Genomic DNA, 13,396 nt, shown 5'->3' with positions numbered 1-13,396 from the left:
ATTCTAACACTAAGCATCAGGGTGTTATCTTACAAAGTCTTCCAAGTATAACTTAGGAAAGCTTTTATTTTGCTTTGTGAACTAAGTGGACTGAATTTTCCATCCATGCCCCTTGCCTGAAAAAGAGTTCTGTGGACTACAATAGTGTTTGAGATATTAGAACAGACCCTGCTGAAGATATTCACAGCAGTGATTGGAAAGAGGCTTCAGAAGCATGTAGTACAAATCCAGAAAGTGATTTATTGTCAGATTTCAGAAATACAAAAGATGACTGAACACCTTTGTTCCTCTTGAAGGGCTTGGCAGCCAGACAGGACGACACCTCCACCCACCAGCTCAGTGTTTTGTGGTGCTTCATCTTTAGAAGCTGAAGGATTGTCTTTCTTGGTCAGATTCTGGCTGCAGGTTTGGATTCTCCTGGAGAAAGGCAGATACTCATCAGCTGAATGACAGTGGCAGTAGCAGCTCATTGGGATTGCTGAGGCCCAAGTTTCTGCCCTCTTCTAAAATCTGGGAAATACTCAAGGTAGGTCTAAGCTGCAGCTGGAGAGCAAGCCTCCCAGCCTGAGTAGTTGGACACTCGCACTAGCTTCACTCAATCTAGTGCACTAGAACTAGCTCTATAGAGATTGCAGCTTGCCATCCTAGCCCTGATCCAAGAGGTTGGATGGGCTTGTGAGGTCAAGCTGCTGCCTGAGTTTGCTTCCAGCTGCAGCATGGACAAATCAGGGGCAGTTAGCTAGGGGTGTTTCATGCAGTGGAGACTGGCCATTTGACTTGACTAAGTGACTCATTTCTTATAGCCATGGAATCCTTAGATCAGTCATGTCACTGGCAGTGACAAGACGACTGGGGACTAGTTCAGGTATTGTTCCAACCCATCTAGTGCTGCACAAAGCAGGGATATTCTAGGCCTCCTGTATTGATTGTGTAGATGGGCTACAGGTCACATGTCTCACAGAAGCATTGCAGTAGAGTTCTGTGTTCACTCAAGCTCTGATCACTGCTGTTACAGCCTGACAGTTTCTTTGTAAGGAAGATGTTAGTCTGCCTACTTCCTGTGCCCCCAAATCCTTCAAGGTTGGGTCAGCTACCCAGAACACATGAGGCTTCCCTACAAGTGTCATTTTAAAATCCTGCAGAGAGTGTTTCCTTTTAATTATAGTTTCTAGACCTTAAGGTTTGGGATATGAACATCCTAATGTTCTAGCACCTATAGATTTTAGGCAGGATCTGGGTCCCACTGTGCTTGGGTGCTGAACAGACTGGTATGAGAAGCCCTGCTCAAAAAGCTTGTCATTTAAAGGTGCCCCAATTCATCTCTATGAGTGTTCGCTTTTAAGCCTAATGATATTATGAACACATTTCAGATACTTTAGCAGCACAGCTACGCTCTGTGTTTGTACATGCACAAATGCTGCAACTGCAGTTACGAGAAGTCACAAAGGGGCACATGACAGGGCTAAGTTCCCTGTATCCTTTTCCCCTCCCCAAATGCAACTGTAACCATAACTTTAGAGTTACAGCATAAGACCAGTCTTCTAAACTTAACCTTTGATAGAGGGAGATTTATTGTGAATTAACGTGATCTGATCTTCTACCTATATGGCTAGCAGCTTGACAAGAATGCTCAGTTAGAGTAGGATGTTTAGTCTAGTCTTCCATTCATGCCAATAAGTTAGCTAAGTTTAAATAAGTGAACCCTATTTACATTTGCAGTTCATATAAATCCTTGAATCATTCCAACAGATGTCATTTGGAGACAGCCAAAAGGAACTCCAGCAGCAAGATAGGATCTGGTTGACTTTGTTGGGCATCAACTCAACCTAACTTAAGTCTTGAACTTCTGGAGTCCAGATTAGTAACCGATACCTGTGAAATGAATGATGGCACAGTCTGAGGCTAAGAAACTGCAGAAACTCAAGATTGTTTCAGGGTCCTGAAAGCCTGGATGGAGAGACCTGGCACAAGATACTATTCAGAGAACACATGTGATACTGTTCTCCAGTTCACATACCTCACTAGCGAAGTATCTCTCTATGAGACCTAAGGCAGCTCGATAAACCATAGTATTATCATGGGTTTGCAGCGCTTCAATTTTCTCCAGGCCACCAAGTTCTTCCACTAAAAAGCACAGCTTTTCTGTCTCCTCCAGCTTCTCAGCTGCCTGTGGAGATTGGGAAAAGGAGCAAGGAGATTAGATACACCAGCTGCCATGAGGTGCCTTCTTGACATACTGAAAATTTAACTCCATCAGATGACCCCTTGTTCTGGGACAATCCATTGAATCCCCACTCCTGCACACCGAAGTGTTGTCGAGAGTCAAAGCCTGCATGCAGGTACACTGTTTGTAACCTGCAAGCTCTCCAGTTGGATCCCGCAATGCTACAAGAATGAGGCCTGAAGCTCAGGCATTTCCAAAAATTCAACCACACAATAAGTACACCCCTCCCTTGAGGTAACCAAAAAAATCTTACTGCGTTAGAGATAAAACTGCATTATATTGAACTTACTTTGATCCACCGGAGTGCCCAGCCCCACCCCCTAGAGCGCTGCTTTACCACATTATATCTGAATCCATGTTATATTGGGTTGCGTTATAGCAAGGTAGAGGCGTACTTGGCTCCAAGGGATTTAGTTACAATCCTCTGGGACCAGTTGTGATCTTAAGTTGTTAACCTCAGTACTTTTATTTAAATATTAAGCTTTAGTTTTCAAGAACTCTATTTCTGTGCTGTTACACAGCCCGTCAATAGGAGTTTATTTCCAGAGGGGGCCAATATTTACACAGGACACTGCTGTAGTGCCATAATAGCTTGTTTCATCCTCTTATAAGAGAAGAAAGCTGTAAGCAGGAATCCAAGCTTCTGTTTCTCTATGCACTGCTTTTAATGTTATCCAAGTCAGCTCAAGTTTTTGGTATTTAGTAGTCATTTTGGGACAACACTTGCATTCTTGTACTGCCTACAGCCTATTCCAAGGGTAGGGCCAATACTGGCGATCCACATGCACAGGCAAGGTGGAACCCTAGTGCATACAAGTTTGAGGCCCCCCCAAAGGAAAAACCACCACTTACAAAAAAAGGCAAGACCACTGGAAGTGAAGGTCTTACCAGGAAGAGATTTGAAATTGTATCAAGGATGACCAGGATAGTTTTGCCATCTCTGGCAGAGAGCAGATTGAGCAGAGGTTTAAGGACCCCATACTGGACAAGTTCCACCACTTGCTGTACAGTGCCTCCTGTTGTGAAGTTTGCTACTGCCCACACAGCCTCTTTCTGAGCTTTAAATTCTCCCTGCAAGAGAGATGCATGTTAGAACTTGGAGATCCATTCACCTATATCTACAAAATGTAACAAGTTGAAAAGGACTAGACAGTTTCCTTGATACGCCTGTAGTCTCAGGAGTCTGCTTAATTCTTGAATTAAGCTAAGCTTTGTAGAAGTGACATGGGGACATGTAGGGTCATGCTTCCCCCTCTCCCCCAATTTGCTGCTTGGCTTGTACTGAGCATGGTCATTAACACTGCTGAAGCCAGCTGCCCTCACTCCATCTTCCTACTCATAACTATCAGCAGGCACAGGTCATCTGACACTTGTGAGGTCTGTATGGAAGAGGTTGGTCATAGGGAAAGAGTACCTGCATGCTTCTATGAGGGGCATGCAAGAAAAGCGTGCAGCTCCCTTGCAGTTTTAAAGGCACACGAAACAGGCCAGAGTACCTGAAGAGTAGTAGCATGTGCCATTCCTCCTAGTCCAAACAAAGGCTCAGACTAGAAGGGGGAAGCATGGTTTTTTTCAACTCAGCACTGCTTTTGCCATAGTGGTAATCCCAGCGCCACACATCACCCACACTGCTTCTCCCATACCTTATCCAGCAGCTCCACCAAGGGAAGTAGCAGCCCACAGGTAATGAGTTGCTGGATCTGATGGCAAGGTCCTGCTGCAATGTTACTGAGAGTCCATGCTGCCTCCTTCTGTATAGTTGGCTTTGGGTGTTGCAAGAGCTGTGGCAGGACGGTCAACACACCTGCATCGATGGCCATCTGGGTCTGCTCATCGGTCCCAGTGACTACATTCCCAATAGCACGTAGAGCAGGGGTCTAGGTAGAGAGAAATGATTCACTCACTGAATGAGCTAGATGAGGAGTCAGTCTTTGGCAGGTACCCCAGACTTAGTCACCCAAGAAGCAGAACTAGTCTAACAAGTGTTTCCCCTCACCAACCAGTAGAAAAGTTCATTCATACTGCTGGCCCCTGCAGCCATAACCTAACTAGTGCACAACTCTGGTGTCCTACTTTTAAGACAAGTCCCATTTTCAGAGGAAGTTGGCTTGGTTAAACTTTTGTCATGCAACCATAAGCCAGCAAGACCAGGGTGTTGGATCAGCAGCAGAACTATTTCTGCAATCTAGGGAGCAAGACAATCTCATTATGGTGGACAAGGATACCTTTGTTTCCCTCCCACCTCCAGCATGCTTCCAATTCCAGTCCTAGAAGGGAGGAGTCTTGCTTTTTAGGTTTCTCTTTGTAGCACTGAATTGTGCCTTTGTGGAGGAGTGAGGTTCATGATAGAATGAGTATTCCTTGCCATAGGCCATGTGTTCTACCTACCACAACACTTAATTCTGGACTGGCCATGAGTTCCACCAGCCTCGGGAGAATCCCAGTCTCCACTACCACATGGATGCGATCATTGGACCCATCAGTCAGGTAGGATATAGCCCAGCAAGTGTCAGAGAGGATATCCTTGTCTTCATGTTTCAGTAGGCGAATGAGCACTGGCAAGATCTGTCTCACGGCCTCAAGGGGTGGGTAAGGGTTCTTGTTCCTGCAGAGGTTTGATAGTGTCCATGTTATATTTCGCAGGAACCCAACCTGAAACACAAGGGAGGATGTTCTCATACAAGACTGAAAATTTGCAAAGCTAAGACCAGGGAAAGGAAGCACTCTAGAAGTGGTGCATTTGCCCCATTTAATAGCATTTCCTCACGAGTTAGAGGAGAACAGCAAAGAGTCAGTAAGATAATCCTGCAAAGCCAGTCGCAGGTTTCTGTGAAGTTTGGGGAGGTGGTCTTCTTTGGGGAAGAGAAAGGATAAGATGGGAGGTGAGTTAATAGGGTTCCCCCATCTGAGATGAGGTAGGAGGAAGAAGGCAGTCTCCTTCCCCCCTGAGACCCCCCCTGATAAATTGCTACCTGGTGAGACATCTCAAATAAATACCTGATGGCATGACAAACTGATACTGAAACAGTGGATTTTTAAACTAGAGCTGTTTGGCATGTTACAAGTTAAATGCCAGTTTCCAAGGCAAGCATTTGCTGGACCTTGGGACCAAGATTATGGAGTAATCCCCTACCAAGTTCTGATCTGGAGTGGTTGGTATTTCAGCATGGGCTGATCTAATGTACTGTGCACAGAGGCTATGAATAGCTAGTGCTGTGCAGGCCATATTCATCACAGCAGGAGGGAAGCACTGACTTTGTGAACCCAGATGTTGCTGTCCTTCAGAAAGAGTTGCATCTACCATATTATGTTTTCAATACACAACTAATCTATCCATGCTGTTCCCTGGGAGGAGGCAAGAGTATGTGAGTACATCTAGGAATGCAGTAGCAAGAGACAAAAATTCTGCAAGAACTAGGCAGATCTAAGGTAAGCTTCTCAAACTGGGGGTCATGACCCTTCAGGGGGTTGCAAGTTGTCAGCCTCCACCTCAAACCCTGTTTCATCCCCAGCATTTATAGTAGTGTTAAATATAAAAGTGTTTAATCTATATGGGGAGGCTGCACACAGAGACTTGCTATGTGAAAGGCATCAGCAATATAGAAGTTGAGAACTGCTGATATAAGGGAAGGACATTTGCTTAACGCTGCCCTAAACTGCCCCTCCTCTACCCAGAAGTAGTGCACAGCAGGCTCTCCTGCCTCTATTCTACCCATAGGAAAGGACAATATAGGACATCAGTGCCCTATGGACACCCCACCGTAGGCATCCATGCAGGTCACTAAGCCCAACCCTAACCCTGCCATTTTCCAGGGAGCATCTTGTACAAAGCCTCAGCCCTTCCAGGGAGGAGAGGAGCCCCAGAAACATTTATCATCTCAGGAACCTTTAGCAGGGTCAGACTAAGCAGTTCATCCAAGGGAGAGAGAGTATTAGACAGTTATGTAGTAAAGATCTGGACTGGTGAATTTCCTGGATCACTCACATGGATTTGCAGATAAAGTGATGTATAATACACCTGCATTGCCAACCTCCAACCCCCCCTTTATTCTTTGTTTTGTGTTTAGAGCCAAGATTTTAAAAATTCTGGTTTTGGAACATCTAACACGGACTCAAGTACTAGCCAGGAGGCACACCAGACCCTGTGTTACTTCCCTCCTTCACGCCTCCCATGAGCAGCGTGTGTGTTACAGAGTACAAGTTAACCTTGCTGCTTCTAGGGTGACCAGATCTCTTGATTTTATAGGGACAGGCCTGATTTTTGGGTCTCTTATAATATAGGCTCCTATTACTCCACCCCAGCCCCCATCCTTTTGGGAGTGACAATTCAGCATCTCACCACTTTCTATCTAGTTCTGACAGTTGTTTGCAACTGAGCACTAGACAAATTGAGAGGTTTAAAAGAAGATGAGGCCCAGAGTGGAAAGGTTCCTTAGACCTAGGTGCAGGGGGACCAACTTGTTACATTTGCCACTATTAGATAGCCAAAGCAACACCAACAGGTGAAAGTAGTCAGATCTTTGTTAGTTTGTATCCAGTGGGCATTTCCAATTAGCCAATCACAAACCATTAACTATATACAGGACAAGATATCCTTTTCTTCCAACCCCTTCTCCCCAACCCTTTTATCACAAGAGCAGAGCCCATCCAACCTTTACACAAACGGGTTAACATTTGGCTTTGTTACAAGTGATTAGTAGTCACAGTTCAGCAATTAGTCAACAGATTAATAGCCACTAATTCAAGGAGCTGAATATTTACAGGAGTAGAAGGCGACACCAGGGCCAACAGAGGAGGAATCACGTTGTTGTGGATAAGGGAGTCTCTGTACATGGGGCCATCACCTGTGTGGGGAAAAGCAGAAAGGTTTGTTTACAGTTGTCTTACCTAGAAGCCAGACTACTTCCTGATGCATTAAAGAACGTATTACAAGTAGTGTCTACGCCTGCAGCCAACAGTAGGTGAAGAGGTGGTTTATTTTTGGTAGGCAGACTAGAGCCATTAAGTATTGTTGGTTTTCAATTGGTGAGAACTCAGTGGCCAGACAGTTTTTCCCTTCACACAAACTGAATTTTAAGAAAATCAAAACCACACTCTTGGGCAAGAAAGGGGTGGTAGAGGCAGATATGGAGGGGGAGGGGAATAAAGATTGAGTACTCTGCCTTCATAAGAGGAATTTAAGGTCTCAGTAAGGGTTGTTAGCCAGCATTTGTGTGCTGAAGGGGTTTGCCTATACCACAGCAAGGTTGAGTAGATGAATTTATTGGGTCTATACTAGTCCTTATACCTTGAGCAGTCTAGATATATAGTTCCCATTAAGGCTAGAGGGCTTATTGCCAAGGCAACAGTGATCAAAAGGCAAAATCTGGAGGCATTTCAAAGGAGAGCCCTTGCACAGGTCACCATTTTGTGAAAGCTAGAGAGTGCCTCTTACCTGCTATGTTACCCAGTGCCCACACAGACTGTTCACTGATATGCATATGTGGAGAAGACAAGAGGGCTACGAAGGCTGGGACAGCACCTGCCTCTACAACGGCTCTTGTCTGGTCAGATGTTCCAGAAGCAATGTTAGTCAGTGCCCATGCGGCTTCAAACTGCAAGGTAACGTTATCATTATGGCTCAAGAATTCCACCAGCTTGGGAATAATCCCTGCTTCAATGATCTGATTGAGAGGTGGGTTCCTCTGCCGGGACAGCATCCTCCTGTGGGGGGACAGACAGGAAATGGCATCTCAGGGTAACTTCTCCCTTTTCGCTCAGTCAGTGGGAAATGATGAACCACAATCCTCTAGTTTGGATTCAGATAGTCACATGGACCTTGGAGTGTTTTACACAGTGAGTAGACAAACCCTGTAGCTCTCACTATAGGAAAACTGAATTCAGCATCTGTTGGATTTGCCTAAACTAGTAGTTGTGTTATTGTGTACCCAAGAGTTAGTCTTCTACAGAAACTGTAGTCACATGGGTCATCAAGAGGTCACGGTGGCAGCAATATCATTGTTTGCCTACGGCTCAGAGCAGTGGCGACCAGAGAAAGCATGTTAAGAACAGTAATACTTCCTCTTTAGGCATTACTGCTTTTTTTGTGGGGGTCCTTTAGAAGACTTGTGTTCTGGTACAGCCTGCCAGGTTGACTACCTACAGCTTGTTGATATTTTGCCTGGGACACTCAAAAGTCAACTGCAGGACAGCTTTGCCATGCACCTGGAAGACTGGCCTTCCTCTTCCTTGAAAGGGGTCCGTCACATCTAGTTTTCAAGTTGTTAGTGATGTGCACAAGCTGAGATTAGTAGAGGCCAAGTTTGTCACTTGTGAAGCAAATGCATTTGAACCAGTCTCCAGAGGAGAGAGATTACTGCACTGCCCATCATACCACCACAGGACCTTTAGGAAGGCTCTTGGGGTACATCTATGTGGCAATTAAAAACCCCACAGCTGGTTCATGCCAGTTTGCAGGTCTCTGGCTAAGGGGCTGTTTAACTGTGGTGCAGACATTCAGGCTTGGGCTGCAGCCTGACCTTTGGGACTCCTCCACCTCAGGCTCCTGTGAACATCTACACTGCAATTAACAGCCTCTTAGCTGAAGCCCAGCCAGCCACAGGTTTAACCACAGTATAGAGGTGTCCTAGTCATTCTGGCAGATATAGCAGATGCCCTTGCCTAGGGAGTCGAGTCAGCAGAAGAAGCCAGGAGGAGCCTTCAGTGAGTGGTGGCAGCCATAGCAACCCCCCTGCCTTCTAAAGGCTAAGGTGGGAGACTGCTATGTGGCCTGAAGGAAGAATTGCACCTCAAGCAGGCCTAACCCTTTCAAGGAGAGGAGACACTTGACCAGCTATGTTCCTTCACAGTACTTGTCCCCTCAGACATTAAAGTCTGTTCTTAAACTGTTCTAACCTGAGCTTCAGACATTGGTTGGTCTTTTCCCCTCCTCCCCTCACTTGTCTCCACTCACACAGGACAGGACTCATCCCTTTCCCCACCCATGAGTTAGCAAGGAAGCACCCCATCGCTACATAGGCTAATGTTTGAGTTGCCTCATGTTTTGGATCCTGGCTTTTGTACCCTTGCCCCTTTCCCTTCCATTGTTTCAGGCACTTTCATGCCCTCTCCCCCAAATTGCTGCACTATTTGAATACCTCAGTCTGATTTCTTCCCTTCCTCATAGTTGTGTGGTAAAGTACTATTATCCCCATTTTACAGGTTGGAGACTGAGGCAGACATACTAAGTAACTTGCTCAAGGTCAGATGGGAAGTCTGGTGAAGTAGGGACTTCAACACAGATGTCTAGTCCTATGCCAATACCCTAACCACCGGACAACCCATCCTCTCTAGTTCTTCAATTAGGTCTGCAGTAAAACTCGAGCAGGGAACAGGTCTGTAGCACATATGGGCACTACATCAATAATTTTATTATATTGCACAGAAAGAACTGTTACAAAATACCTGGCTGTCTGAGTAGCCTTCAGATGAAGCTCAGGGTTGTTTCCATTCACAGCTTGAACAATTTCCTCCAAGGAGAGCTGAGCAGTCTGTCATGGAGAAATGAGATTCAGAGTCAGACAAGGTAAGCCAAGACTCAGACTTCATCTTTGTAGTCAACTAGAAGCCTAGGCCCAATCGGTCACCACTGCATGTCTAAATATCCATCCTTTATGCAATGCAGTTTCAGGACGAGGCAGATGAAGAAAGTCCATGAAAACCTCAGACGTAACTGATCCCTTGTGCCAGGCAGGAATAAGCCTGCAAGTTCTGAAAGTTCATTGAGAAGGTTCCAGTGTAGCCAGACTATCAGCTAACACATTGCATTCACTGCTCAAGTAGCCAGCTTGGGTTCTTCCCAGTTCTCTCTTCTAACAGAAAGTAACATAGACCATTGGAAGAGGTTTTCAGACATCTCCTTTCTAGTGTATTTTGGATGGTCTTCCTGTACAACTGATTCACTTAGACTTTGAGCTGCTCAGATGTTACAGTGAACGCTACAGAGTGCCTAGCAACTATGTCACTATACAAGTTAGCCTGGCTACAGAGTCTAGCAGCTGGCATGGTTTATGCACAGCAGAGCACTGTACTCACTGCATTCTTTTTCTCTTGTTCTGGAGAAAGACACTCTCCCATGGAAGAGAAAGAAATGTTCCTTCGTTTTAGGATCTGTTCATCTTTCTTGGCCTTTCGAAGTTCTACATTAACCTCCATCCTCTGGCGTCTCATCGCCTGTGAAGGAAGAGTGCCATATGTTACAAGCTGTTTTGTGAGTATCAGCTCTGAAGAGGTTTCATAGTACTGCACACATTATTTCTCTAGGAAGTGATCTGACGTCTTTCCCAAGTTTAGTCTTCAAGTGTTCCGCTCAGATTTCCTGTTTGATTTATTTAAGCTTTGTAGCTTCACAAATATTGTGACATGTCTTGACAGATTGGCACCAACAATCATATGTATTATTGGGGGCAAGGGATTGTGGCAAGTTGAGAGTTACGCTGCAAGACCCAAAAATGGGAATCTTGTAATGATCTGCCATTGGACATGCTTTACAACTGCTCTGGTGACTAGGAGAATAGGTGATATTCCTGTGGTAAATGCTTTAGTGCTATCCTAGAGAAATTAAGGTAAACCATCAGATTCACAGATTACAAGGCCAGAAGAGACCACTGTGTTCATCTAGTCTGCCTCCTGTAGAATTAAGCTTGGAAAGATGACATTTACAGACAAAAATGTAAATTTCACCATCCACACACAAACCAGTGAGAAAAAATGATCAACTGAAAATTAGACAGGCAAAGAAAGAAAAGTGCTATTTGAGAAATTCTAGTTTGATTAAGAATATTTACTTTGCATATTTTGACATGTGATGCAGACAATTTGTGCTTAAAGCTTTCTTTCTGAATCTCAACACCTGTCATTAAATTGTCTGACACCTCCTGATGATTTCTGGAAACTGAATGTTTAAAGTCCATAACTTAAAAATGCTTAAAACCAAACAGCAATATTCTCTGTCAATCATAAAAGAAGAGAATTCTGCAAGGCTTATTCATAAGCCAGGACATAGAACTTCAAAATAGTTCCCGGAGCACATATCTTTTAGAAAAAACATCCAACCACCAGCTATGGGGAATACATCAATATCTATGGTAATTTGTTTCAGTGGTTAATTACCCTCACTGTTAAATTTACACTATTTCCACTCTGAATTTGTCTAACTTCCAGCCATTGGATCATGTTACACCTTTCTCTGTTAGACCAAAGAGCCCATTATTAAATCTTGGTTCCCTATGTAGGTACTAAACAAATCACCCCATAACTTTCTCTGTGTTAAACTAAAAAGAGACTGAGCACCTTGAGTCCATTATAAGGCATGTTTTCTAATAACTTTAATTGTTCTCATGGCTCTTCTCTGAGCCCTCTAGTTTATCAACATCGTTCTTGAATTGTGGACACCAGAACTGGAGCTAGTATTCTAGTGCCGGAGCTAAAATAATCTTACTCCTACACGCAGTTCTGCTGTTTGTGTACCCAAGAATCACATTAGCCATTTTGGTGACAGCATTGCCCAGGGAGCTCATGTTCAGCTGATTATCCATCACAACCCTCAAATCTTTTTCAGAGTCACTGCTTCCCAGGATCAACTCCCCAACCTGTAAATACAGCCTACATTATTTGCTCCTAGCTGTATATATTTAGCTATATTAAGACGCCATTGTTTGCTTGCGCCCAGTTTACCAAGCAATCGAGATCTCTATCAGAAATCTGCCCTTGTCATTATTTATGAAGGACAGCTTTTGGCTTGCATCCTTACACACGCTAAGGGAAAGAGCAGCTTTGTTCAGACATGTTAGAAAGCTAGTTTATTGGCATAGATGTTATTTGCATTTCACTAGGAAACTCCAGGACTTGTTCTGACATTTCCCCTCTCTCAAGGGGGGGCACTACTCTATCTACACTGGCACTTCCTATCAGTAAGTTTTGATAAATCCATCCTCCCTGTCAGTCCCCCCCGCACCCCAGAGAGCATTCCTGACACCAGTGTAGTCAGACTGTTCTCTGGTGCACCTACAAATCCGACACTGATCACAAAACAGTTATCCTCTCCAAGAGAGCTTCACTGCAGCCATGTACAAGGGTTTGGCTCCACTCGAGTGTTATTTCAGATTGATTGAGACAAAGCCCTGGTCTACACGATGAGTTTAGGTTGAATTTAGCAGCATTACATTGACTTAACCCTGCACTCGTCCATACAACTAAGCTGGTTTTTTCCAACTTAAAGGGCTCTTAAAATTGATTACTGTACTCCGCCCCCGACGAGGGGCGGACCACTGAAATCAACTTGCTGGGTTGAATTTGGGGTAGTGTGCTTGCAATTCAATGGTATTGGCCTCCGAGAGCTATCCCAGAGTGCTTCATTGTGACCACTCTGGGCAGCGCTCTCAACTCAGATGCACTGGCTAGGTAGACAGGAAAAGGCCTGCAAATTTTTGCATCTCATTTCCTGTTTGGCCAGCGGGGCAATATGCAGGTGAGTGCAGATCTCATCAGCAGAGGTGACCATGATGGAGTCTCAGAATTGCAAGAGAGCTCCAGCATAGACCAAATGGAAGGTATGGGATCTGATCGCTGTATAGGGAGACGAATCTGTGCTATCAGAACTCCGTTCCAAAAAGATGAAATGCCCAACATGTACCCAGAACCACCCGTGACAAAGTTTTTGTCCCATCAGGCATTGGGAGCTCAACCCAGAATTCCAATGGGTGGCAGAGACTGTGGGATGGCTATCCACAGTGCAACGCTCCAGAAGTCAACACTAGCCTTGGTACTGTCAAGTTAGTGGTCTGTGTGTGTTCCCACTTAAACTGATTGCATAAAATTGATTTCTAAAAAATCAACTTCTATAAATTCAACCTACTTTTGTAGTGCAGACATACCGACAATCAGGTATAACTATTCCCAAAGCAGGAGGTCCAGACTGCTTTGTTATACTGCTGTAGCTGACTTCCCTTTTGGATCAGAGACAGCACATCACTGTGCTTTTTCAAAAAATGTGCAGAGCATTCTGGGCAGACATCCCATGGTATTGTGATCCACCACCAGGGCTCATGAGTTCTGGGATTTTTCTTACTGTATGGGGAACACCTACTGGAAGCCACTGGAATTGGAGGCCTTGGTCAGACTAATGCCCATGAT

General features: G+C 44.7%; 1 protein-coding gene across 1 annotated transcript; it reads right to left on the bottom strand.

The window, feature by feature from the left end:
* Positions 1-289: 289 nt before the first annotated feature.
* KPNA7 (karyopherin subunit alpha 7) lies at positions 290-10,432 on the bottom strand. The gene is made up of 9 exons (XM_050966574.1): positions 10,298-10,432; positions 9,668-9,753; positions 7,659-7,927; positions 6,986-7,068; positions 4,613-4,876; positions 3,868-4,101; positions 3,113-3,295; positions 2,018-2,167; positions 290-417 (listed from the first exon to the last, which is right to left on the bottom strand). Exons 1-9 carry the CDS (start codon positions 10,430-10,432, stop codon positions 361-363), a joined length of 1,461 nt encoding a protein of 486 aa, XP_050822531.1. The 3' UTR covers positions 290-360.
* Between the last annotated feature and the right edge of the window lie 2,964 nt (positions 10,433-13,396).

The sequence above is a fragment of the Gopherus flavomarginatus genome, chromosome 9 (assembly GCF_025201925.1).
Source record: "Gopherus flavomarginatus isolate rGopFla2 chromosome 9, rGopFla2.mat.asm, whole genome shotgun sequence".
In the NCBI taxonomy this organism is placed as follows: Eukaryota; Metazoa; Chordata; order Testudines; family Testudinidae; genus Gopherus; species Gopherus flavomarginatus.
This window is presented reverse-complemented; position numbering and strand designations above follow the sequence as displayed.